Source organism: Cydia fagiglandana, chromosome 17, assembly GCF_963556715.1.
Source record: "Cydia fagiglandana chromosome 17, ilCydFagi1.1, whole genome shotgun sequence".
NCBI lineage: Eukaryota > Metazoa > Arthropoda > Insecta > Lepidoptera > Tortricidae > Cydia > Cydia fagiglandana.
In genome coordinates, this window is record NC_085948.1 from 10,774,293 (window position 1) to 10,801,354 (window position 27,062).

General features: G+C 38.3%; 1 protein-coding gene across 1 annotated transcript in view; it reads left to right on the top strand.

The window, feature by feature from the left end:
* The window catches only part of LOC134672482 (uncharacterized), an 81,583-nt gene extending 55,567 nt beyond the window's left edge, over nucleotides 1-26,016 (top strand). The window contains exons 2-4 of the mRNA XM_063530421.1: nucleotides 19,395-19,513; nucleotides 25,059-25,152; nucleotides 25,795-26,016. Coding sequence (XP_063386491.1) covers nucleotides 19,395-19,513; nucleotides 25,059-25,152; nucleotides 25,795-25,956 — 375 coding nt within the window. The 3' untranslated portion in view covers nucleotides 25,957-26,016. The remainder of the gene's footprint in view (nucleotides 1-19,394; nucleotides 19,514-25,058; nucleotides 25,153-25,794) is intronic.
* The last annotated feature ends 1,046 nt before the right edge of the window (nucleotides 26,017-27,062 follow it).

Consider the following 27,062-nt stretch of genomic DNA (forward strand, 5'->3'; position numbering starts at 1 on the left):
AATTAATATTATCAATGACCCAGTCACAAACAAAACTAATAGTTATCAGTCTAACCTTAATTAAACGCCATAATTATCATTTGAATATAGTCATGTTTTATTATTTTTACAAAACTGATGAAAAAGTACTAGAGATGCAAGGGATAGTTGTTTGGCCGGATACCGGATATTCGGCCGATGGTCAGGCCGAATATCCGGTATCCGGCCGCCGAATATCCGGTCAGAGGAACTATACCTACGTTTCGGTTTTTCAGGTGCGCATTCTGCAGGTTTGACCTGTTTCCTAGTAAACGTTCGCGCACACTCATTTCTAGGTTCGAAATGAGTGCGCGTACAAGTCAGTAGAATGATTAAATTGTTTTAAAATAATAAATAAGTACGATTATGACCGTGTCTGTTTCTTAAATCCAATTTTATTACTCTGAAATCAAGCAATGTTACTCTCCGGTATCCGGCCGGATAGTAAAATAATAGCCGGATAGGCCAATACCGGATAGTAACCGGATATCCGGTGCATCTCTAAAAAGTACCCACTAGTTCAGTTTAAATTGTCAAAATTTAGTAACCCTATAAATAAAGCAATGAGCACATGAGCAGGTAATGCAAGTACCTACTTAACAAAAAAATTGAGAAGGAAAGTAGGTATAACTAGGTCATCCCACTTTCACAAAAAAGAAACAATTATAAACCCGAAATTATACATAGTATGGAGGCGCCGGCGTATCTCTTACATTGAATCTCTCTCTCGCATAAATATACAATAGTTATACTTTTTTTATACATTAGTTGTGGGCGTAACGTACATTTAGCACTCAAAAATTTCCGATGCAAAAGGGCGTATCGTACACAAAGTTGGGAGTTACGCCAAAATGCCTCACAACATTTTTTTAAATTGGCAGATACGGCCAAATGCGTTGGAAAACTGTGTTCAAGCATTGATTTTTCATAGGGCTTAACGGACTTTTTTTTCAAGTTATCGATACGTTAAATATACTATTCGATAGAGAAAAAAATACTGAGTATAACAGCATTTTTGCAATTTTGTCCCTTACGCCCTTTGAGCCTACGGTAGTCGTTATATACAGTTTTGTTCAGAATTCCAAGCGCTTTCGTTCTGTATAGTGAAATTTTTTATATCTCTTAAAAAGTTGCCTTTTGACCCAATTTTTGCACTATGAGCTTGTAAAAACAGCTTATCTAAAGGGGCGTAAATGACCAGTTATAAGTAGAAATTCATAGATATTATCGTTAAGGTTACCGCTAAATATAAATATGATTGTAAATGACTTACATGTCTTTTGTCGTCCTTTAAGCCCTTCATTTGTCTTGATGATTTTTCATATCGTATCTCGTATGGTCAATATGGTCGTAAAGGACATATTTTACTATTGACAATTATTATTTTACTTGCCCTTTATGACCCGCCCTAAAATGATTTTACCATAAGTATATGAAGCGAACAAGGTTGTAAAGGACTTTTCTAATATTTGTATCGTTTACTACCACGAATTAGTTTCTAAACTCTAAATTTAAAACAAGTAACATGGACTTAGCGACACGGACTTACATTTCTCTTCAAATTAAAAACCTCAGCTCGGTGTTTTTCAGCAACTATCATCCTTTTACTCGCAGTGGAATTTCTTATAGTATATTATATATATATATATATACATAATTTCTTATATTCTATAATATCGTTGTTTATCGACTAAGCCAATCAGTGTAACAATGTCCTATAAAATCATTCATTAATTCAATTGTTTCATAATCGTTCTAACAGAAAATATTCTGCTCCTTAAAGGAACATATTTTTTTCAATAACTTTTAAAATGTATGAAGTCTTGTATTCAATGTACACCATCATCATTGTAATTGGCGTTGCTTGCCACGCTTTATACATCACAAAATTAGCAATACATTGCGTCTTAAAATAATCTTATAAAGTGTACTAAATATCGAATAAAAGTTATTTTTAAAAGTCGCTGATGTGACATTCTCATTCAAAAGGTAGGGACCACTTTGTCCTTTACCATAAAGACGAAATTTGATTGTATCTTTATACAAATAACCTGTCAGAGAGTCCTTATGGCAAGGATAAAGTGGTACCTTTAGATTGCGAACGTCACGAATGTTGGTCAGTATGAGGAGCCTACATTTTATTTTTAAATATACTTACAACATACCTACTCCCACACTATGAAAAGACTTAATATAATAATTATGCCTCCGAATGAAATAAATACACTGTAATGGCTCCTCTACACGATGGGCCAACGCCGGCCACTCCAAGGGAGCAAGTAGGTACTCGCTACCCGCGTAGGTAGCCTTCCCCGCGTACGCCGTTCATGCAAAGTTTTATTTTGCCAAATAGTAAAAAACCGTTGTTGAAAATGACCCAAATTATGAATGTTGTCTCGATGTGGCATTATAATAATGTAGACGTAAACTTAATAACATGAATTTTTTTTTGTGGCAGATACATGATGTTTATAAGAAAAAAAAAGATTAAAAATAAAAGCTGTGGATGAATTTGACACACATTTGTTTGAATAACATATTATAATATCCTGTGAAGTACAACACTTCACTTACCGACTATAATTTTATTTTAGGCATTTTAGGTTCACTATTAGGTATTTATTAAATGTCATTATACCCGTGGATGAAAATGACACAAAATGCGTGTGTACGTCAGAAGCCACTTTGCTTTTACAGGGAAACAAATAATTTCATCTCGAATATTCTTTTTACCGAATGCTGTTTAAAAAAAGAAATACCTAAATTTCTACCTAAGCAAATACCTAGGATGACACAAATTATTATTCTTAGGTTTAGTATGTGGTCTGAAAACTATATGTAAAAAATAGGCAACATTAATAATCTTTAGTGTCCGACCGAAGGTTCGGTTTCGGTTTCGGTTTCGGCCAGTTTCGGCCAAAAAATCATGTTTCGGCTGTAGTTTCGGTTTCGGCCAAAAAACGGCCGAACCTTTCGGCCGGGCCGAAACTTACGAAATGGTACTTCGGACAAAGACCAAAAGTTGGGGAATAAGTAGGACAACAATATTAATATCTACATATACTAATTCATGTATAGGTACAGAAATTAATTGGTTTATTATAAAACACAATTCCTAATGAGGGCGCCACTGGACGGCCGACGCAGTCTTAAGAGGCTGTCAATACTTATAACGCGCACACTGTCTAATTGTATCGGAGTGAATGAGATAGCACTGTCGCATGTTACTGGGCCCTGGGCAAGAGAATAATAAGAAAACTCATCATCTTCCTCGCGTACTCCCGGAATTTTTGCCTTGCCCTGGCAATGGGAATGGGATCCTGGGGTCCAATAGTCAACTAATCCCAAAAATTGGTGTAGGCACTAGTTTTTACGAAAGCGACTGCCATCAGACTGACCTTCAAATCCAGTGTTAACTAGGCCTTATCGGGACTAGTCCGGCTTCCTCACGATGTTTTTCCTTCACCGAAAAGCAAATAGTAAATATCAAATGATATTTCGTAGGTAAATAAGTTCCGAACAACTTTTGCTTCGTCGAACGTCGAACGTCGACGAAACTGCGGTCTCGCTTTTTAATACAATGGACATTGGTTGGAGTCTGTGCTCAACTACTTATCCTGGAGCCTGAAGCACGGCTTTGACCTCGCATGAAAGTTCGCCTCACTGGGGCACTTCGGACTTTTAGGCCCAGGTGAAGATCGGTACCTGGCCTTGCGATATTGTTAACAAAATATTTCGCGCTCGCTGCGCTCGCGTTTTTGGACTTTTTGGTTGGTGTTTTGGTTGACCCTGTATCTACATGTTAGCTTGACTGGTGACTGAATAGAGTTAGACCAAGAAAATTCTGCAATGATTTTGATACGCAGTGCAACTAGTGCAAATGTTATTGATAAGACATAATTTCATAGAAGTTTTGACTTTAAAATAACACTTGCACTGCGTGTGTTATCAAAATCGTTGCAGAATTATCTTGGTCTTAGTAATTTTCTTAAAAAAACTGCTTAAGTAACATCAATTTCAAGGACATTCGGTGTTGACAGCCCCATAATATGTGTATAAAAGCGGTTTTATGACATTTTTCAACGATTTTATCAAGTCTACAAAAGTTTCGGTTTCGGTTTCGGTTTCGGCCGAAACTAGAGCCAAAGCCGAACATTCGGTTTCGGTTTCGGTTTCGGCAAAAAAACATGTTTCGGTCGGACACTAATAATCTTATAACTTCAAAAGTTATTGCTATCGGACTAACATCACACAACATATATCCTCTAGCCGCCCATGCGTCAAATCTTGCCAAGCAAAATGAAATTTTATTTTGTCAACACAAAGCTCAAATTAGAATGGACAGGAGACCTTTTTTATAGGTCTCTGGGCGGCTAGAGGATTTACAACAAAATAACATTTTTGGCTGAATCTTATAAATTCAAGTAGGTACTGATTTTTAAATTTTATATCAAGTTCGTTTGATGGTTTTAGCCATTTCTTAAAAGAGCAATAATGGCAAATGTTCAAATAAAAAAAGAAAGAAAGATAAAAACAATAAATAAATAAATAAATAATAGAAGATAGATAGAATAGATTTAAAGATAAATCCCTCTATTAATATATTTATCAAAAATGATCGTTAATAAAATAAAAATAGGTTCACACCTTTACAACGAGCAATTACAAACTCTTAGAACTATTTCAGGTTCGTGCCTCGGAACCCCGTTAACGTGTAACAAATGTTCCAGGCATGTAACGAACAGTTCACAGCTCGAGTGGAGGCTAATAAAAGGTAATGAAAGCAACACCTCGGCCGCTCCGAGCTAGGTTAATTAAATTCTCGCATCACTACGGCTAAATCTAGTTACGCCCAGTATTTTGCACGCTTAACAATTGCCAATCAAAGTTTCTGCGGTTTCTAGCTGGTACGTCGTGCATGACAGTTTTACTTAGCAAACGCCAAATTATTAGATGGAAGCAGCTTTTGAATACGGGTTCATCAAAGCTGCCACGCATAGACTGAATAAATGAATGAAAAAATTAATAAATGAATGAATGAAAGAATCTAATGTTAAGAAGCGTGTGAGTACCTCATACATTACAAACAAATATGTCAGGACTGCATTCGCATAATGATTCTGATGACATTCCTTCAGTTCAATCTATTCATACTTACTTTCGTAAATTGGCTTATCCCTGCAGCTAACATCTACTTAAGCTAATTTTTTGTATAATAATTATGACAGCAACAACGTTACGTAGTCTGTCACATTAAAATACTTTTTGTGTAATTAAGACAGTCCCGGTAATCTAAAAAATGTTTTATTAATGTATTTAGTACAGAATATAATCTCAGCTAATCGGGATTGTATAATTTAATCTCGCTTTTTTCAAAAATTTCCATATGAAACAAAAGGACGATTTTTGAATCTCGTCCGTTCGATTTCGTCATTCGAAAATATGTGGAAACCATGAAATGCTATTTTTGAAATTTTGGTTTAAATTAAACCATGGTCGATGGGTTAGATTGCTCACACATTTATTTCTTTAACGCTGTAGGGCCGTAAAATAAGTACTTAGGTACCTATCTTTATATTCAGCTGAAACCAGTTCTAAAATGCCGAAATTATCATGATATTCCGTAGAAAGAATAGAAGTCGAAGCCAAATCTCATGCAAAATACTTCATATATATATACGAGTACCATACCGCAACCCACATAAATATTGCAAAAGCTCCCATGTCGCATATGAAAAATTCTTTGGCTATACCATAAATCAATTTCATACAAGCGCAAGGCCTAAGTAAATGTCTTTAATCGAGCAAACATGGATGTCGTAATATAAAACATAATGTCAGCACAAACTTCAATATAAAAGATGATAATGTCAAAACAAACTTTGTCCCTCGGACGGAGCAAGATTAAAGTGGACAGTGACAGCTTACACACAACACAAGCTAGTTATACATATGGGTCTGCAGGCTTAATACATCATGTATGTGATGACAGCTAACTACTTACCTGTTATTACTGATGCTAGCTATATATACATACCTATTAAGGTGTATTTATCAAAAGCTCTTAATTAGTAAATTGGAAGTAGGTATATGTGCGTTGTTCACTAGCACCGAATAAATCATACTAAGAGCAACTTATTATTAAAACGACAAAGTCCCGTTACAGTTTAAATAATTAGTGAAGATCCATAATTTAAATCCATATAAGTACCTAACTAAGCAACTTGGGCTACATAGGGTAACTACTGGGCAATTCCGTAAATTACGAGAACCATAAATAATGGGCAATTTGGTGAACTACCTACTCAGTTGAGTACCTTTTACATGGACTATTATGTAAGGCAGCTATAGCGACGTATCTTTCTATCATTTCTATCTATAACTTTTTAGACGGATCACTGTGGATTGGTGAGTAGAAGGTGAGGGCAGTAGTCTACATCTTCCACGCGTCTGTCTTCCAAAAATTGGTTTTATTAACATTAACATAACATAAATTAACATTTATCTTCTTATTTGGATTAAATAATTTCCAATTATTATTTAATAATCTTAAACAACCAACAAATAACAAATAACAAGAGAAAATAGGAAAACGAACTTTCATCGTGTGTCAACTTGAGGGCACGTTCTGAAATATCTATACGACGTCAAATATAAATTTGTGTTCCATCCCTTAGCGCCACTTGCACCATCCCACTAACCCGGTATTAACCGGTTAAACCGTTAACCCAGTGTCAAGTTCCACTGGTAACTCCAGGTAACTCCAGATTTAACCGGTTAACCCCGTGTTAGTGGGATGGTGCAAGTGGCCCTAATGGTCTAAGTGTACACTAGCCCGGGGTTAACCGGTTAAACCTGGAGTTACCTGGAGTTACCAGTGAAACTTGACACCGGGTTAAAGGTTTAACCGCTTAACCCCGGATTAGCGGGTTGGTGCATGTGGCCCTTAGCTACGCACGATGCTACGCGCGTCTGATGCTAGTGATATATGTTGCGCCGTAGGCCTGTGCCACATGTGCCAGCGAGATTTAAGCAAAACAGACGCGCGCTTTCGGTTTATCAGTAGGTTATTTCAGTATTTTTCGCCGTATAAACTTCTTATAGTATGCAAGCAAATTGGTAAATCATGGTCCTAATCAAGTTTATAAAATAAACCCCCCTTCATAGCTTTTAGAAAGTAGCTGTAGGAAAACCGCATGCTTTCTTGAACGTGTAAGCAAAGATGAAATGTGATTTAGCTAGCGATTTGTACGTAAATTAAAACAAATTATGTTACCATAGATAATCGAACGATGCAAGCAAATCATCAATCGGCGCGCTATCTTTGCAGTCGAATTATTTCACACAAGGCACTATAGAGTTCGTCGAATAAAGATGAGTTGGGGCGTAGCCAAGATGACAACCGTTTATCGACAAACGCCAATCGAAAAGTTAAATTTTATCGGGATGACATACCTATCTATACGTAGGTACAACATAGGTAGTTTCGAATGGCGTTTCATATAAAGGATTGTCACGTGGATACAGCCTGGCCTGGGGTAATTCACTAATTGTTTACTAATAAACCTGCCGCCTTAATATCTTAATAATATCACCAAGATCAGGCAGTCTAAACTCCAAATTGCATACCTATATAGCAAAACCATTTGAATAGCCTTCACGATGTTACTAAGTTAGCATTGGCAGTAGAAATGGCGGCGTTAATCAAATCGCGATAATCGTCACGTGCTTACGCGGAGCCAATTACCGCGGCCTCCAGGGCCCCTCAAGCAGCCCGCTCTGTGGCGCCTGGAAATGACAACATATTTTGGGAATCTATAAAATAGTACTTTTTTATTGGTTTGGACATTGAAGAGAACTATCTCAATTCGAAAATTTTGTGACGTCAAAAAGTTTTGATTGCGTGTATGTATTTTTAATGAATCGCTTCTTTTGAAAACATAGAAATTTAAATTTATAGAAAGTAAGTAACGCCGACGTTAGCGAATAAGTCGTGGTAAGGCTACTTACTCTTACTGGCCAGTAAAATTAAAATACGAACCATTGTCGACGTATCAAAATTTTTCTACAGAGAACTATTATATAAAATAAATCAATGAAACTATTTGAGATAAAAATTGAATCATTAATTTGTGTGCACAAAAACATAAAAATACCCCTTAGGGTATTATAGGCTAACCTAAGCTATGTGTATTAGGTATACTATACCGTTTTCATTCCATCGTGGGCAATAACAAAGATAATAAAATAAGAACATTATGCCTTATTACACCTTGATTTTAACGAACAGAACAAAAACAAGAATAACTGAAACCTAAACAAGAGAAATCTGTAAAATCTATTGATGCCTTAGCGGAACGGAAAACACGATAAAATCCAAGTCAGTTAGGTAGCCTTTTAACATAACTTAATGTCTCAAGAAATATCTTCAGGCTCAATAAGCATTTGGATCGGCCGACCGCTTCCAGCAGCGCAAGACCAGTGGGCGAGTGGCAAGAGGCCAGTACTAAACGCAGCGACTGGCACGAGGCACGACGGTCGAGTGCCGTCGAGACTCGAGGACCGGGACGTGACTATCGACTCGAGCTGCGATCTGCATGCAGTGCAATCGGGAGAAACAACCAAATTGGATTTGGATGCAATTCTTTGATAAAAAAATGAACGGTGTAAGTTTTTATCGGATTAGCTGAATGAATCGAATCTATGATTCCAGACGAAATAGACTGAAAATATCAGATGCCTTCTTTATGTTCAATATTTGAAATGAATTTATTATACAGACTGAATCATAAATCGTGAATAGAAATATGTTTTTCTAACTCCATAAACAACGAGCAATGTAATGCCCCTACTCTTACTAAAATCAGACCAGATTTTTTTTATTTTTTGTCATTTATTTTACTTTTATCTAAGAATCTAAGGAACGAATTACCTAAATTGTTTTATTGAAATATCTTGAACAAACACTTCGATATTTTATTATACATGCAGGTAGTAAATAGCATACTGCCCGTCTGATAATGTGCAGTTACCAAGCCCATGGACGCCTGAAACTCCAGGGAAAATCAAATGCGCATTGCCTCACGAATACATCCCTTTTTAGGGTTCCGTACCTCAACAGGAAAAAACGGAACCCTTATAGGATCACTCGTGCGTCTATCTGTCCGTCCGTCTGTCCGTCTGTCACAGCCTATATTCTCCAACCAATTTTTGGACCAATTAAGTTGAAATTTGGTACCCTTGGAAGTCTGTAACCCAAAAACGGACATACAATAAAAACAAATTAATTTTTAGCATAGGGGGCACTTTTAGGGGGAAAATGAGAAAATTATAAAACAAAGTTTTGCAAACCATATCGTGTTGCATATTAAATGAAAGGGCTTGATTTTTGAAGAACCCCTTACCGTAAAACTCCCTCAAGAAAACCTCGAAAATGGTGATCGAGATATAAAATCACCAAAAAAAATAAGCATAGCAACCTGGATTTTGAAAATTAGTTACAATACTTACAAAATGGCAGCCATCCAGCCACAGTAACTAGATACACAAGAAACCCAACATGGGTTAATCATCTAAAAACAATTTTGTATCCCTCATTTATGAAGTTTCGGATTTACTGCGATCATTAAATATCATAACTCTTCAAAAACATTACGAATATGTGGAGTTAAAGTAGTTAGCAGTTTCGAGTGAGCCCCTTGTTAAAGCCGGGAAATGCAATTATGGGCCCGGCGTGACTTTGGCTCGAATGTTAGGCAGAAACATATCTGCTTTAAGTAGGATTAAATGGATGACCGTATTTTTAGTGGCTGTGGTATATTTACATGCCTACTTCCTTAGTCCTTAGAAAACACCACATAAAAATTACGATTTTACGGGACTAATTCGTGTCTTAAGCTTTAATAATATTAATTTATTACCTCCGACATTTTGACGAAAAAGACTGGCGAGTAGTGTTGATATCAACATGCGAGTTTTGTTTAACTTCCAACACTTGATCTTGTTATGTTTACTAATTAAACACTCTGCCAAGATTTTATCTTCGATGTTTTTTTCTGTATATGCTATTCTTTATTTATAATCAAGTAACTTTGGTCAAATCGACTTGATATCATCGATTAACACATTCACTGCCCCCAACGCACATGTGCGTTCACCGTCATACAAGTTTGTACCTAGGCCACGCCCCCTGGCAGTGAATGCCTTAAAATTTTAAATTCTTTTTTTTATATTCCTAATGGATCAAAGATATGTGCGTATTTAACGTAGTTATCGCATTAGGTTGAGGTGACAATAAGCGGTCCAGTAACGTCTGAAAATATCGATACGAAAAAAGTGCCAAAAATATGTATACACGACCTTATTGTCCATATATTAAGGTATACGTATTTTTGTCACTTTGTCCTTAACGATATTTTCAGACGTGACTGTACAACGACGTCACAACCAAGCTGAGCATGCGAGAACAACAACGCACGTCGCCGATTCGCATCCGTTTAACGAAGTAATTAATCGAACAGATTGCGCCGTAATTGGACGACTCTTGTCGCGTCGCTGCCGCGCGACAACGCCGACAATTCCGACAACCCCGACAACTCGACCGACAGCAAACGCCATTGAATATTAATCGTCCTCGAGTCGAGAGTTTTTGTCTGCAATCGTACCTGCACGATTTATGTATACCACCGTTTTTTGTCTAACGACGTCTTAACGTTGTCGATTGTTATTGGGACGATTTATGGGTCTATATGTCTTTGAACATGATTTAGAATCGTCGACTGCTTGGTTGAATAAGGAAAATTAACATGATCAAAATAATTTGTGACGTCCCACGGGCAAAGGTACCTTATGGCGGGTATGGAGTTATGCATACCCCAGTAATCTACAATAAATAAGCTATCGATAACACAAAAGATCAACCTTCTAAGTTGCGTAGTTACAGAGATATGATTTTTTGAAAATAATGTTGTGAAATGAGCAACTTTACGATAGAGAAGTTTTAAGTTTAGCCGCCTAAAAAACTATGTTCCTGAAGTAAGTTACATAGTTGACTACAAATAATAATACCTTATATATCTGAGATTAAAAAAATGTTGCGACTTGTTCTGTAATGCAAATAGAAACCTTTGATATCGACTGATTTATGTGTATACTAACCAATCTCTTGAAAATAAAGTTTTATTTCATTTTCACGATTGATTGCAATGAGCTCTCAAGATTTAAATTGTATCTATTAGGCCTACTGTCCACGAGGCGCAGCTGCATAGACGCTGCACGCATCACCGTGCAGCATTCATGCAGCCCGGCGTACTGACACTGTCCACGAAGCGTAGCGTAAGCGTATCGTAGCCTGCATTTTCTTTCATTCGTGATGATGTCGTCCAGTTATGAATACGTTATTTTGGCCTATTATTATCTTCGAAGTCGGCGACGACACCGTTTATATTGGATAAATCCATATTATAGAAAGAAACATACATTATAGACTGTTCGAAGCTGCAAGAGAACTATCAGCAGATGACAAATTATTTCATTCATTTTATAGAATGAGCAAAAGGACATTTTTCACTATTTTATTTACACACTTTGCAGCCGTTCCCGCCATGTTTTCTCACAAATACGCAACGTGCTGTTCCGTGCCATGCAGCCCGGCGTATAACACGCAGTACGCCCGGCTGCATGAAGCTTGCATGCAGCGTCGCTGACGTGCCGTTGCCGCTCCGTGGACAGAGTTGTGCGGTTTTGTATGTAGGCTGCAAGCAAGCGTACACCAAGCGTACAATGACGAATACGCGTCTATGCAGCTACGCTTCCGTGGACAGTAGGCCTTAGAAAACGACACTGAGAGACAATTTAAGCAAAAAACAATACCGATTTAGAGGTAAAATGTATTTTCTGACTTTTTCATATAAAATCAGAAAATTGAATATTTTTACTTTTAATGTAACACACAATCAATTTTTCTGAGCACATATGAAAGAAATTCTGTCATTCAAATGAAATAAATCCTAAAACCCCAACTAAATACTATATTTAACCCCTTTAGCCACTTTAAACTTACATAACAATTACAGTATTTGCTCCATATATTTACGAAAAGGTACCTTATGGAAATAAATCTAATAATACATCAGTACAAAACATCAATCACATTGAAGTTTATCTTTTATGAATAGAAAATATTAATTTACATTAAACTGCCACAAATTTAATTAGTTCTTCGTCATAATAATCTTAAAAAAGACCAATAATTTGTATGTAATGAAAAGGTACCTTGTGGTTAAGTTACATGATGAGGCATGATGATGATGGAACAGTTAGGATAAACTAATAATATTTTGGGGTAAAGATGGTATAAATCGTCTATTTCTTATCAATAATATATTTTGGTTGCCATTGAAGACAAGCGGCATTGAGGTTCAATGACCTCAGATATTCCATAAGGTAATGCGTCGGGTATTGGCATTTTTCAGCAAACCAATGGCTGATTTATTGCATGCGACCAAACTAAATGAAGATTATACTAGTTAAGAAAGACTTGACGAGAGTAACTTTGGTATAATAGCAGGCTACTTGGATTTGTAATGTCGGTCGATGTACGGTTATAATATTTGCTAGGCGCCCCAACCAGAACTGAAATTATCAAATTAGTTTTGCAGAATGCTAATACAGTTCTCTACCAAACTTCTTTTCCCGTATTGACTAGTTTTTTTGGGAATTTTCAATCTTTTTTCCATAAGGTACCTTTTCGACTAAACTCTGAGACGACATTACTAGGCTTATAACTAACTTATAATAAAAATAAAAACAGGTAAACAAACGTTACGCATTAAGGTTTCAGATAACACAATAAAAAAAATTGAGCATTTTTTCACCTCTCTACAAAACATTTCATATCTCCGAAACTAGAAACCCTCATAAGGTACCTTTTCCCATGGAACGTCACATTTAGTCATTTCTGTTACAAATTAAGACTGTTAGGTACCTACATAGAAGACAATAATAATACCTACTAAAGTTAACAAATTTAAAACTACCTACACACCTAGCTAAAAAAAGAATTCGCCCAATGCTAATTCCTACAAACACGAAGAGAACATATTTATACAACATATAAAACCTCAGTTATGGTAACCACTATGCACTATTTAGTTCGTAGGTAAGTATTAAAATAATAATATGCAATACATATATGTATATGTCTATATAAAGTATGTAAGTACCTTATTGTACATAGGAACAAAACCCAGTTACAACAAAGGTAAACTTATCCCGGTATGGGATCTCTTCCAGTTAACTTTTGAGGAGTTTATTAATAATTTTTAAGAAAAAAAAACCGACTTCTATGGGGCCCGGTGAAAAATGATGGTAGATGGTGCACTATGTAGAAAAGGAGGTAAAACCAGTACTTTCTAGTAGCATTTCGTTTCCGTAAGGGTCGTAGTTCTAGCCTAACCTAACCCACTTCTCTGATTGCAGTTCGGTTCTGTGAGGATCGTAGTTCGAACCTAATCAAATCCACTTTTCTAGTAGCATTTCGTTTCTGTAAAGCCCGCAGTGCTAACCAAACCTAACCCACTTTTGTTTGGTTTGTGAGGATCGCAGTTCAAACCTAACCTAACCTACTTAACGGCGCATGCCGTGCGGTGTACGGGGGTATGAGCGGGAGGGGTTTGGCATCATCATACTATATATAGACGGTCAAGCAAATCTTGTCAGTAAAAAAAGGCGCGAAATTCAAATTTTCTATGGGACGATATCCCTTCGCGCCTACATTTTTCAAATTTGCCGCCTTTTTCTACTGAAAAGATCTGCTTGACCAAGTATACCTACATTTTATGGTAGGTAATCCGTCTACGTCACCGGAGACGCGCACGGAACGCGAGAGTACGTTAACCCCGAAACGTTCTTACGCTGCTACTGCTGCTAAGCCGCCTGCTGTGTCCAAGCCTAAGCAGCGGCCGAAGAAAGGGGTGCAGAGCCTTCGTGAACCTGTTCACAAGGACCAATCACAGCCGACTCTAAGGGAGTCGCGATGCGATGCGGACGATTTCAAGAAGGTGGAGAAGAGAAGAAAACCGGCTCGTCAGAATCAGTGCGGTACCGCACCGACTGGACCCAACCATCTGCTGCGTCCTGCAATACCGTCGACGCTGCTGTATGTGTCCCGTCTACATTACCTTACGAAGGTCGACGACATCGTAAAGTATGTGAAAACGAAGACCGGATTCATCCTGAGGGTCGCGAAGTTGGAATCTCGACACAGTGCGAATTTTAATTCGTTTGTGGTGAGCGTTCCGACTGATCATCTAGCGACCTTCACCAAGGAGGAGTTTTGGCCGAAGGGTGTCAAGTTTCGGCGGTTCCGCGGCCGGCTCCCTGACACTGAGGGGTTGCGTAATGCATCGCAGCCATAATGTGATTTGTAGTGTTTAGTTTTAAAATATATTTTTATAATATGTATGCTAGTTTTAAGGTATTTATGTATGGGCCACTAGTTGCCTGAAATAAAGATTTTCATTCATTCATTCATTCATAGCGGTTTATTTAGTTTAGGTATCATAGTGATTTTCCGGGTCAAGGTCCAGGTCTCTGAGTCCGAGTCCGGGTCTGAGTCTGGGTCCGAGTCCGGGTCCGAGTCCGGGTCCGAGTCCGGGTCCGAGTCCGGGTCAGAGTCCGGGTCCGAGTCCGGGTCCGAGTCCGGGTCCAAGTCCGAGTCCGAGTCCAGGTCCGGTTCCGATCCGGGTACAGGTCCGGGACCCAGTCCAAGTCAAACTCGAAATTCGAAATCACCAAACGTGTACTATGCGTCTTTGAAGAGTTCTGTTCTGATCATCATCAGCAGTTCCACTTCATCAAATGCGACAGTTTTTAATGTAAATGCTTGATTTTATGATGAAAATACAGAAAATTCTATACGTATGCCTTTAAAATTTGAGGAGTTCCCTCGATTCCTTATGGATCCCATCATCAGAACTCGAGCTTGACAGAAATGTGGCTTAAAAACTAAACTTGCTTAGCAAACATAACGAAGAGGACAAATCGCCAAACGTGAACTATGCGTCGTTGAAGAGTTCCGTTCTGATAATCATCAGCAGTTCCACTCCATCAAATGCGACAGTTTTGAATGAAAATGCTTGATTTTCTGATGAAAATACAAAAACCTCTATACGCATGCCTTTAAAATTTGAGGAGTTCCCTCGATTTCTCATGGATCCCATCATCAGAACTCAAGCTTGACAAAAATTATGCTTAAAAACTTAACTTGCTTAACAAACATAAGGAAGAGGACAAATCGCCAAAGGTGAACTATGCGTCGTTGAAGAGTTCCGTTCTGATCATCATCAGCAGTTCCACTTCATCAAATGTCACGTTTTTGAATGTATATGCTTGATTTGTTGATAAAAACACAAAAATCACTATATGTATGCCTTTAAGATTTGAGGAGTTCCGTCGATTCCTTATGGATCCCATCATCAGAACTGGATTTTGACAAAAACGGGACCAATCTGTATGCATATACATGCAATCAAAAAAAGAATTTTTAAAATCGGTCCAGTAATGACGGAGATATGGAGTAACAAACATAAAAAAAAATAAACAATAAAAAAAAAAAAAATAAAAAATAAAAAAAAACATACAACCGAATTGATAACCTCCTCCTTTGGGATTTGGAAGTCGGTTAAAAAAGAAGTAACGATAAATGACAAACAGAAACAAAGATGTACAATTGTACAACAACTAAAAGTAACGAAATGTATGTTTTGAATACGTATTGTTACAAATATATAGGTACGTCAATACATACATATAAGTATATAATTTTTAAGAAAAAAAAACCGACTTCTATGGGGCCCGGTGAAAGATTATGGAAGATGGTGTAGAAAAGGAGGTAAAACCAGTACTTTCTAGTAGCATTTCGTTTCCGTAAGGGTCGTAGTTCTAGCCTAACTTAACCCACTTCTCTGATAGCAGTTCGGTTCTGTGAGGATCGCAGTTCGAACCTTATCAAACCCACTTTTCTAGTAGCATTTCGTTTCTGTAAGACTCGCAGTTCTAACCAAACCTAACCCACTTTTGTTCGGTTCTGTGAGGATCGCAGTTCAAACCTAACCTAACCCACTTAACGGCGCATGCGGTGCGGTGTACGGGAGTTTGAGCGGGAGGGGTTTGGCATCATCATACCCACATTTTATGGTAGGTAATCATAGTGGTTTATTTAGTTTAGGTATCATAGTGGTTTTCCGGGTCAAGGTCCGGGTCTCTGAGTGAGAGTCCGGGTCCGAGTCCCGGTCCGAGTCCGGGTCCGGGTCCGGGTCCGAGTCCGGGTCCGAGTCCGGGTCCGAGTCCGGGTCCGAGTCCGGGTCCGAGTCCGAGTCCGAGTCCGAGTCCGGGTCCGAACCGGATCCGGGTATGAGTCCGGGTCCCAGTCCAAGTCAAAATCGAAATTCGAAATCACCAAACATGTACTATGCGTCGTTGAAGAGTTCTGTTCTGATCATCATCAGCAGTTCCACTTCATCAAATGCGACAGTTTTTAATGTAAATGCTTGATTTTATGATGAAAATACAAAAAATTCTATACGTATGCCTTTAAGATTTGAGGAGTTCCCTCGATTCCTTATGGATCCCATCATCAGAACTCGAGCTTGACAGAAATGTGGCTTAAAAACTAAATTTGCTTAACAAACATAACGAAGAGGACAAATCGCCAAACGTGAACTATGCGTCGTTGAAGAGTTCCGTTCTGATCATCATCAGCAGTTCCACTTCATCAAATGCGATAGTTTTTAATGAAAATGCTTGATTTTCGGATGAAAATACAAAAATCTCTATACGCATGCCTTTAAAATTTGAGGAGTTCCCTCGATTTCTCATGGATCCCATCATCAGAACTCAAGCTTGACAAAATTGTGGCTTAAAAACTTAACTTGCTTAACAAACATAACGAAGAGGACAAATCGCCAAAGGTGAACTATGCGTCGTTGAAGAGTTCCGTTCTGATCATCATCAGCAGTTCCACTTCATCAAATCTCACGTTTTTGAATGTATATGCTTGATTTGTTGATAAAAACACAAAAATCACCATATGTATGCCTTTAAGATTTGAGGAGTTCCGTCGATTCCTCATAGATCCCATCATCAGAACTGGATTTTGACAAAAACGGGACCAATCTGTATGCATATACATACAATCAAAAAAATAATTTTCAAAATCAGTCCAGTAATGACGGAGATATGGAGTAACAAACATAACAAAAAAATAAAAATAAAAAAAAACATACAACCGAATTGATAACCTCCTCCTTTGGGATTTGGAAGTCGGTTAAAAATAAGTAAGTAATATAAATGACTGTTCTAAACAAAGTACCTACTAATTCTAGTTGTTGAAGTTGAGAATATTTCGCAACAGAACCGGATCGAACACCCTCGATCACATCAAATATCGTGTCTTTCAATAAATCCGTCCCATTCCATCAATTAGAAATACAACCGAGTATCTATGTAAATTGAACAATGAAACCCTTTTAAATCCATTAAACAGTCGCCGGGGACACTCGTCAAAGGGACAGGGAGCCGCCGCCGTACACGACGTCGTGTGCGGAACTCAATCATTAGTGTGCTCACTCAATGTGAAAGCGATTTCAGCCCCGGAGTCCCCGCCCCTTTGAAACTGGCGCAATATTGTCGAAAGCAGGAAAACTCTTCAGGAAAAAAAAATATTAGCCAAGTCGCGGTGAAGAAATAAGACCGGAATGTTGGGAGCCAATCGAGCGAGCGAGTCTGCCGAGACATGTGGCTTTTTGCTATCGGCAGGCGCGGCAGGAAGCGGCCCGGCACGGCACGAAGCGCGAAGTCGCGAACCCGCGCTTCGCTTCCATCGCCCGAGGACGTAAACTCGAGCGCCTGAAACAACTTCGTTACAACTCTGCACTGTTTTGTTCTGCTCTGCAATATTAGTTTTCCTCAAAAAGCTATTTTTCAACTCACCGTCGAAAGGCTTGTAAAGTTTTCTAATTTAGTTAAATCGTACTCAACGGTTCGGGAAGCTCACGCCCCGGTTCCTTCTAGATTGAAGACAGATTGTTTTTGTAAAATATTGCTTGGTAATTTGCCTTCGATTACTGAGATAACGTGATTTCAAAAGACTGCCCAGGGTGCTTTAAAGCCTGAGAGAGCAGCGACTAAATTATTCCCATTGTTAAATGGAGCGTTGACGTTGAGTATGAATACCTATTTAAAGATCTTCAAAAGGCTGCTCTTTAGATCTCAAATAAGTAAGTTAATAAATGAATTTAATTAAAAAAACCGGCCGAATAAATAGATAAGTACTAAGTACTTATACAAAATAAATTTTCGTCCGCTGCAATTTTGTACTGACTGTCTCTATGCAGATAGGGTAGCTACATCATTTTTTGGGACAATTAAAGTTAGTAGAACTAGCTAAGTAAATGTGCTGAGGAAATCCAGCGGCAGGCTTTAAATTATTTGTGGGAGTGACTGCTCTCTCCCTCTCTTTCTTTCTCTCTAATATTCGTATATCCCGTGTTAGGAGGCTATTAGTACCCAAGAGCAAGATCATAGGAGGTTTATAATGGCCGGATAAGGCGATGTAGCGAAGATGAACGTCGTAATGAAAATCCTTTGTTTTCCACTTTTCTTTATGACTGCGTGAGATATTTTGTATTCTGTACATTGCCTCTGAAAGTAATTTAGCTTTTTTATACGTACGTATAATGTTCATCTACTAAAATTACTAGAAGGCTGACTTAGATAACTTAGATTATTCATCGCTTTTTTAACCAACTGTTTCTAAAAGTTTCGTAAATCAGATATTTAGACCTAACTTAAACCATCTTTGATACCTACGTACTATTTTATGTGGCATTTTTAAATAATGACAATTAGTGGGTACCTACAGTTGGAGGTATATTACACAAAACCCTACTTAAAACAATCAGTACTTGTTTCAATCCTCATATAGTGTTCTGTTTGTCCGATCTTACGTACCTAGATACTTTCACTGAGTAAACTAGTAAACCGATTTTAATAAAATTTGGCATGTAGAAAGCTTACCTAACCTCTAAGAAAGGATAGAGCTTATTTTATTTTTAGGGATCCACTCCCTACGGGGAAATGATGGAAGCCCATTCATATGGCGCCGCGGGCACAGTTTCAAGTATGATAAGCACCTCTTGCCACCCCGGGATTAATAGATTAATCCTGAAGTTACCATGGTGAACCAGTACAATTTGACACTGGGTTAACGGTTTAACGGGTTAACCCCATGTTAGTGAGGTGGTGCAAGTGCCCTGTTGTATATATTATTTCTTTTGATAAAGCATATTTTTCTAAGCAGTTTATCTTTGTTGCAGGTGTTGCTGTTCCCGGAGGAGGGTTGGGCCCGCAGCGCCTCCTCGTCGTACTGGACGCTGCAGCCCTGCTGGTGGCGCAAGAGCCGGTGCAAGGTCGTCGAGGTCGCCGGCACGAGAAGGTAAGTCCATTATGAAAGAAGAAATAAATAAATAAATATAAAATACATTCATTAACCTCTGATATTCAAAATACATAGAAAAAGAAACAGACGGATGCTAAGAAGGCTACCACAGCATAATACCACAGAAACTCGTGGTGCTAGTTTTCAGCGTCAACCTGAACTGACTGAATGCTGATCTGATACATGCAACAACTAGCCCAAGGGCTTGGAAGTCGCCCGCATGCCTGGTAACTAGATATATTAATTAGTCCAGGTCTTGTGAAGAACGAACGTACATCGGTTCCTTGTGGTAATGTCGTATTCGTATTATTCAGATAGATCATTTGAGAAATCACAGGATATTTTGTAGTAAATCCATCCTTTTCACTTTGTATACACGGTGTAACATGAGTAAACCGAATAATTTTAACAGCGTATTCCTGATCATATTTAGAGACAAAAATGTCTTATAAACTTTTTTGAAATTCGCCTCGTTTCAGAGATATTAATTAAAAAAAAACAAGTTTTTTATTGTTACATAGTGTAAAAGGCCTTTTTGATGGTGATGTTGCTGCTATGTGACGTAGTCTAAAAATCCTTATTGATAGATGTCAAAAAGTGACAAGTAACGCTTTGCAAAAAGTAGGTTCTACGAAAAAAAATTTAAAAATCAATTTTAAGTGACAAGTTTACCAATAACATCTATGTTTTATGTACAAATACATTCAAAAAATTTAAAAAAATAAACAAAAAAAACATTTTTTTTGGCGAAATTTACCTAAACTCATATTACATTTTTTACTTCTTTTGACCTCAGAAATGCGTGGTTAAAATTATTCGGTTTCCTCATGTTACACCGTGTATTATTAGTCGATCTTGGGTTTAATCAACCCACAATTTCTTCTAACAACATGGCAGGTGCTATTTTTCCGTTCGTCTCACAACACTACGAGTACAATCGCTTGGTATAGGACTTGGGCCCTCTTACACCAGTTGCACCATCCCACTAGCCCGGGGTTAACCGGTTAAACCTGGAGTTACCAGTTCAATATGACACTAGGTTAACGGTTTAACGGGTTAACCCCGGGTTAGTGGGATGGTGCAAGAGGGCCTTAGATAAAACTGTAAGTAAAAGCGAAAAATGTCTTCACATTTTGATTTGAAATGCCCGGGCGGTAATTGGTACGGGGCGGAACGCCATAATACGGAAATAATACCGCAGTACCAACCTACTGTATGTAGGTAGGTAACTTAGACTGTGACAATTTTAATTTAATTTTCATAATTTCCCCTGGACAGAAAACATGTAGATACAAAAAGTGCCGTATATTTTATTAATGTTATTTCCCTGAAAACGCAGCATTAAAATGCAGTAATATATCTTGTTTAAAAGGAAACAGTTTATCATGGTGCAACATTAACCGTATTTCTGCAATTAACGGCCTCAGGTGGGTTAAACCGCCATGTTTGACAAACGGGCGGAAGCGAGGGCGCCACTATCGCGCGTTCGTAGCGCCCGCGCTGAGGAGTGGTGTGGACGTGCTGTAAATATATATAAAGATGACCCGTTGCTATCGAACCTACATTTTGCAACAGGAGGAGGGGAGGAGCATTCAGATTTTTAATATGATATTGTTTTCTACGATATTAATATGTCTTCAGGATACATCCCTATCGTTCTACATAACTTAGATCACACTTCTATATGTGTAATAATAATATAGTGATAGCGACATAAATCCTTATATACTTGTACTTATTGCTTACTCGTACGGACTCACCTGAAATAATGTGATCACTAAGCGATGGAAATAACAATACAGGGCTTAGTTTCGTGCAAGCTAAATTTATTACGGTCCATACAACGTATTATTATTCAGGTTATCTTTATCCCTACCCTTAAAAATTGCAATTTTCTAATTAATTTCTGTAAGCTCAGTAGGTAGTCAGATTTTTTAACAAAATCCGTTCATCGAGGGACGCATTGGCCCCAATTATCGTAAACTCGATATATTATACCTTGTTTTTGATTTTCTTGTTATTAACCAAGAAATTCGCCGCTAAGTTTGCTCAGAACGTTTCAGTCTCGCGTAACATAAAGATTAATGAGGCAAACAACCTGGTCATTATTTTTAATTTGCCACGAGGTTTCCTCGGCAGTAATAGTTAAACAGACAAGCCCTTAAAATTTTACTTAGCAACACAAACAAGGTGTCATGGAACTATTTTTAGATGGCGGTTTAACCTGTCCTCGAGCTGTAATAGAGGCGTTAAAAGAATATTCAGAACAGCCAGCCTCGACACGGGGACTAAACTGGCCCGTTAGCGTTAACGATTATTGCTGCCCACCCTCCTATTTTAGCTAAATGACTCGTATTTCATGATAGAGCGGGAGTTTTCCAAACACGACATTTATTTCGAGAACAAAAGCCAACACAACCAAACTCAGTAATTGATATTGTTTTAAACTGAAACAAAAAACGACTTAATTCCCCGAAATTCCGGCACATTGTCGGCCATAAGCCATAACACTCAAGAAAGTAGTGCCAAAAGGGCGCATAAAGGTTTTTAATTTGTTCTTGCGAAGTTTGGGGAGGTGTTCCGGCAGGAGTATAACAGTGGCCCGCCATTACATAGGCCGTTAGGGCAGGCTACGTGGCGCCCTACTAACTGGAATACGTGCCGCGGGTACCAATGCTATATAGACAAGAGAAATTTATCCGAGACAAAAAATGTCGGGACCTTGGCTATTTTTGGGGTGAACAGTTGTAAGGAAAATGGTTTTTGTCCATAACAAATGGAGCAAAGAAACATATATATAGGTACATGTTCGGTTTATTTAAGGTATTATATAAGAAGCTTTTTTATTTTTACACTACCTACTAAATGTATTATCTTTAAGACACCAATGAGAATATTATGTAGAAAATTATAAGCAAACTATTTATGATAGCAAAACTGCTATACGTAGTACGTTCATGTTATAATAAATAAAACCGGGCAAGTGCGAGTCGGACTCGCGCACGAAGGGGTTCCGTACCATAATGCAAAAAAAAAAACAAAAAAAAACGGTCACCCATCCAAGTACTGACCACTCCCGACGTTGCTTAACTTTGGTCAAAAATCACGTTTGTTGTATGGGAGCCCCATTTAAATCTTTATTTTATTCTGTTTTTAGTATTTGTTGTTATAGCGGCAACAGAAATCCATCATCTGTGAAAATTTCAACTGCCTAGCTATCACGGTTCGTGAGATACAGCCTGGTGACAGACGGACGGACGGACGGACGGACGGACGGACGGACGGACGGACGGACAGCGAAGTCTTAGTAATAGGGTCCCGTTTTACCCTTTGGGTACGGAACCCTAAAAATAAAGTACCTAATATGTATGTTGAATGTTCCCAATTAAATTATGTAAGTAGATATATAACTCGTCATCATTATCATCGTCATCATCATATCAGCCCTTTTATCGCCCACTGCTAAGCATAGGCCTCTCTTCTAGTACACGCAGTCCTGAAGCGAATCTCATCCAGAAGTGACCCGCAATTTTCCGCATGTCGTCCGCCGAACGAGCCAACGGATGCCAGGCGCTTCTTTCATCCGAAAGCGGCCATCATTCTGTTAACATTTTAGTCCACCTGCCATCACTCTAACTAGCAACATGTCCCACTCAATTCCATTACTATATAACTACTTATTTTTATTATAAATACTAAACCCGGGTTTAAATAAATTAAGTGGTACTGTGCAAACCATCAGCTGTTGCGTCGCAATGAACTATTTAATACAAAGAATATAGTATGTTACATAACATTGCCTACCCACAAAATTGTGTTGATTGGCGAACTAAATTATAAGTGACATTTTGGGCGGGCCCAGCAGAATATTTAATAATAAATAGGTATTCCTACCCTACAAACGCGCTTTACCTTAAGTTATTGACTTTTTCAATTGAGTTGTTTTGCACGATTTAAAATGCTAACACCCAGTTTAGTATTTAAGACATTCATCATACATTGCTATCACACGTAAATCTCTGTAGAAAATAAACGTCGACTCGAAACAGCCTGCAAGGCAAGTCACTGCGGAGCCAAGTCAAAACGTCCTATCTTAATAGGTGCCACCATGTTCTATGCCTTTATGATTTGGGAACATTACATGCTGTATTCCCAAAGCCTAAGAGCGCAAGCAAGCGTTCGCCTTAGATGGACCAGAATAAGTGTTTCCTTCGAGTATAAAGAGTTGTTACGGATGTCGGGGTCACATTTGCCTTGACGTGAATGCTTGCTTCGCTTCTTGGAACACAAGGCCTGGTGAGATAAATCAGCGCGTGTCGCCGCGACCGCAGGTAGCCGCTTCCGCACTAATTCTCGCTCCGAGACAAACGGCCGAGGCAACACCCCCACCTTAAAGGCTTAAGTCTCTCCCAAAATTAAGAATTATGACCTTATATGCTCTTTCCATTCGTGTTAAATTTAAATTACCAGTACATACATATCTTAAATCCGGAGTTCCCTAAAAAAGCAAACGATATCTCCAATTAGGGACCAAGGTTGTGATCACGCTCGGCCGAGTCGTAAGGGCTTGGCCTCCGGTTGACGTACGCTTCTGTACAGCCCAGCCCCATATTAGGTATATGGGAATATATCAGATATCGCAGCATCGTAAGTTTCGTGGAGGTACGCTGAAATGCGTAGCATATGTACCTCATCATTGTGATGTTTCCAGCTTTATAGGGAAAATTATTGATTGTGATTCCTCGGTAAATCGCGACATGTGCGATGTGAAGGATGTGTATCCTAAAGGCTTATCAACTTGTCAAAAAATACCTGGATCTCAGCCTTCTTAACTTGTTAGAAATTAGTATAAGCATTCTAAGTGTTATTATTAATTTTGTATTTAGTCATCTGGAAATTGTTTTTCACCTCAGCAGCTCGAACAAGGGTACTTTGCTTCTTAAAAACAGTGAGCAAAATGCGATTTTGCTCACTGAGTCATTTTGTTTCACTCAGTGAGCAAAATCGCATTTTGCTCACTGAGTGAGACAAAATGTCATTCAAGTGACCTTTATAGTCAAATGTCATTTCAACATGCGGGGTCTAATACAAGTTCGATATACTTGGGTTCTATTATCTCTGTCCCTCTAGGTATGTTCTCACTGCTTAGGGTGAAAAATTTTGTGTACTACACGAGAGCAAAGTTATTTACATCTCGTGCGCTTTTGAATCCCTTACTACGCTCAAGATTCTAAATTAGTTAGTAATTTTCTATTATTATAGAATCTTTCGCTTGCACGGGACTCAAAATAAGCACTCGAAGAAATATCAAACTTTGATCTCTTGTTGTACAAATAACTATTTTAAGTAATGCCAACTGCATTGGTTTGTAAACTTTGTATAAATTACAGAAGCTATAACAACTATAACAATATGCCGTGTGTTCCAAAATACACATTACAAAACAACATTACATACAACGTGCATTACCCAACACCAAATATCATCCATCCAATTACTCGTAAGCAACACATTGCATCTAAAGTCTCATGTTTGTTTACAGGCACAGCACACACGCGCGGATGGTGGTGAGCGGCGGGAACGCCGTGCACGTCGTCGGCACCTTCAAACACCTCGGCACCGACGCCGACTTCAAGGTAAACATCGCCAGTTCATTACTGGCTAATCGTAGCTGATGAGGTGTCATTAGGAACGCTACATGTTTATTACCTATTGACTATGTTTGTTTAGCTACTGTTTGAGCTACGATTTAGCCATAGAAACTGACAATTTGGTTTGAAAATTGATTATGATCGGTTGATTGGGTCCATTAAGTCAAAGCCGAACGACGATATAGCTCCGTTCAAAGTGTAAAACGACAGAATCATCTATATGATTCTCAAACTTAGGTAATCTCCCTCTTAGTAAAAAGTTTAGGTATTTAGCTGATCCTGCGCCGGCGTATTATGGATGGTTTTACCTTCTTTATCCACGAGATAAAATAAATGTCACTTTTTAACACCGTGGGATACAAAGTGACGGACACCGTTTTATCACGCTGTCACGTAGACAAGAAGGACCGTTACGAGTTTATAAGTACTGATAATATTCTTTAACAGATCTCTATAATGGAATAATATATCACGCGTTAACATTAAGAACGCGGTAATTATCTCAAAATAATTCAGCAGTCACCTTATACACACGGCGTGCGAAAAACCACTCGAATTGAGACTATTTAAATCAAATTAACGTGTTTGTATTTAAATTAAATTAACGTGTCGTGATTTTGTCAACAGTTATACTTAACGACGAACGTGACGCAGGCGGACTTCAACATGGGCTACACCATGACGGGGACGCTGGAGCGCGGCTGCCGCTCCACCAACTCCTTCCAGATGACGCACTTCGCCGTGCTGCGGCGCTGCGACCACGACGCACATCATCTCAAGAACTCATAAACGACAACACAACATATATGTACTAGGAAAATCACACAATTACAGTGCCGCACTTTGGCGATACAGCTCTGCAAGCATCTCAAGATCTCTGATATAAAGTCAATCAAATAAATCTACCGCTATTGGTAACCGTTTCCTCATAATCGGGCAACTTATTTTTATCGTCAGTCTTTGTCGACAAAACGAACCTATTAAACTTACATGGAATTTTCTTAATGGCTACTAATATTCGTCTGCCAGCCTCATGTGATGATATTAATCTTATCTTAACTGATAAAATATTTTTGAATTTGTATCAAGTCTACCGAACTGTCTAATTTTAGTTACTAAAACTAAGAAAATTCGTTTGCCGTAACTAGTACCTACATTTAGTTTGGCAGTTTTGTCGAACCCAGAGCGCCGGTAATATTGCGCACTTGGAAAGGTCGAACATGCGTGCGTTCGTTCTGCCTGATTAGGCGGGCACATTCGCCCGGACCCTGTCCGGCACTTTACCTGAGGGTAGCGTAACCCGTTGCAACACTCTGCGCCCCACTCTCCCCTCCGTTCGGTAGCTATTAGAGCTAACAGCATTTGTCCATTGGAAACAAAATGAATAATTCGAATCCAATAGCTGGCGGACAGCTCGATAATGATAATGGATGAAGTCTGTACTTTTAATTATTGATCGTAACTGCCCAGGGTTGAATTTATGTGAAGCATGCAAAATTGTTAAATTTTAAAGATATGATAGTTACATAATAATAATATTTTTAAATAGTCAATCAAAACTGAAATAAAAACCTAGTTGGTGTAACTCATGATCTCGAAGGATGTTATCCTAATAGCTCTTAAGTTAGTGCATAGTTTTAGGATTATTCATAATGCCAAGCAATATTGTGATCTCTAATTTCAACCATTTGAATAATGTTAATATTACAGCATTTTGGCTAGTATATTAAAATGTGCTATTTATTTGTGAATTGTTTTAATATTTGCAGCTATTGTAGATGTAAATATAACGATAACTGTATAAATAATAGTCGTAGATGTTATTACGAGATTATTTTTGTAAAAATCGATAATAATGAATTATGATAACGTGTCAAGTAGAGCCCTCTTTGTAT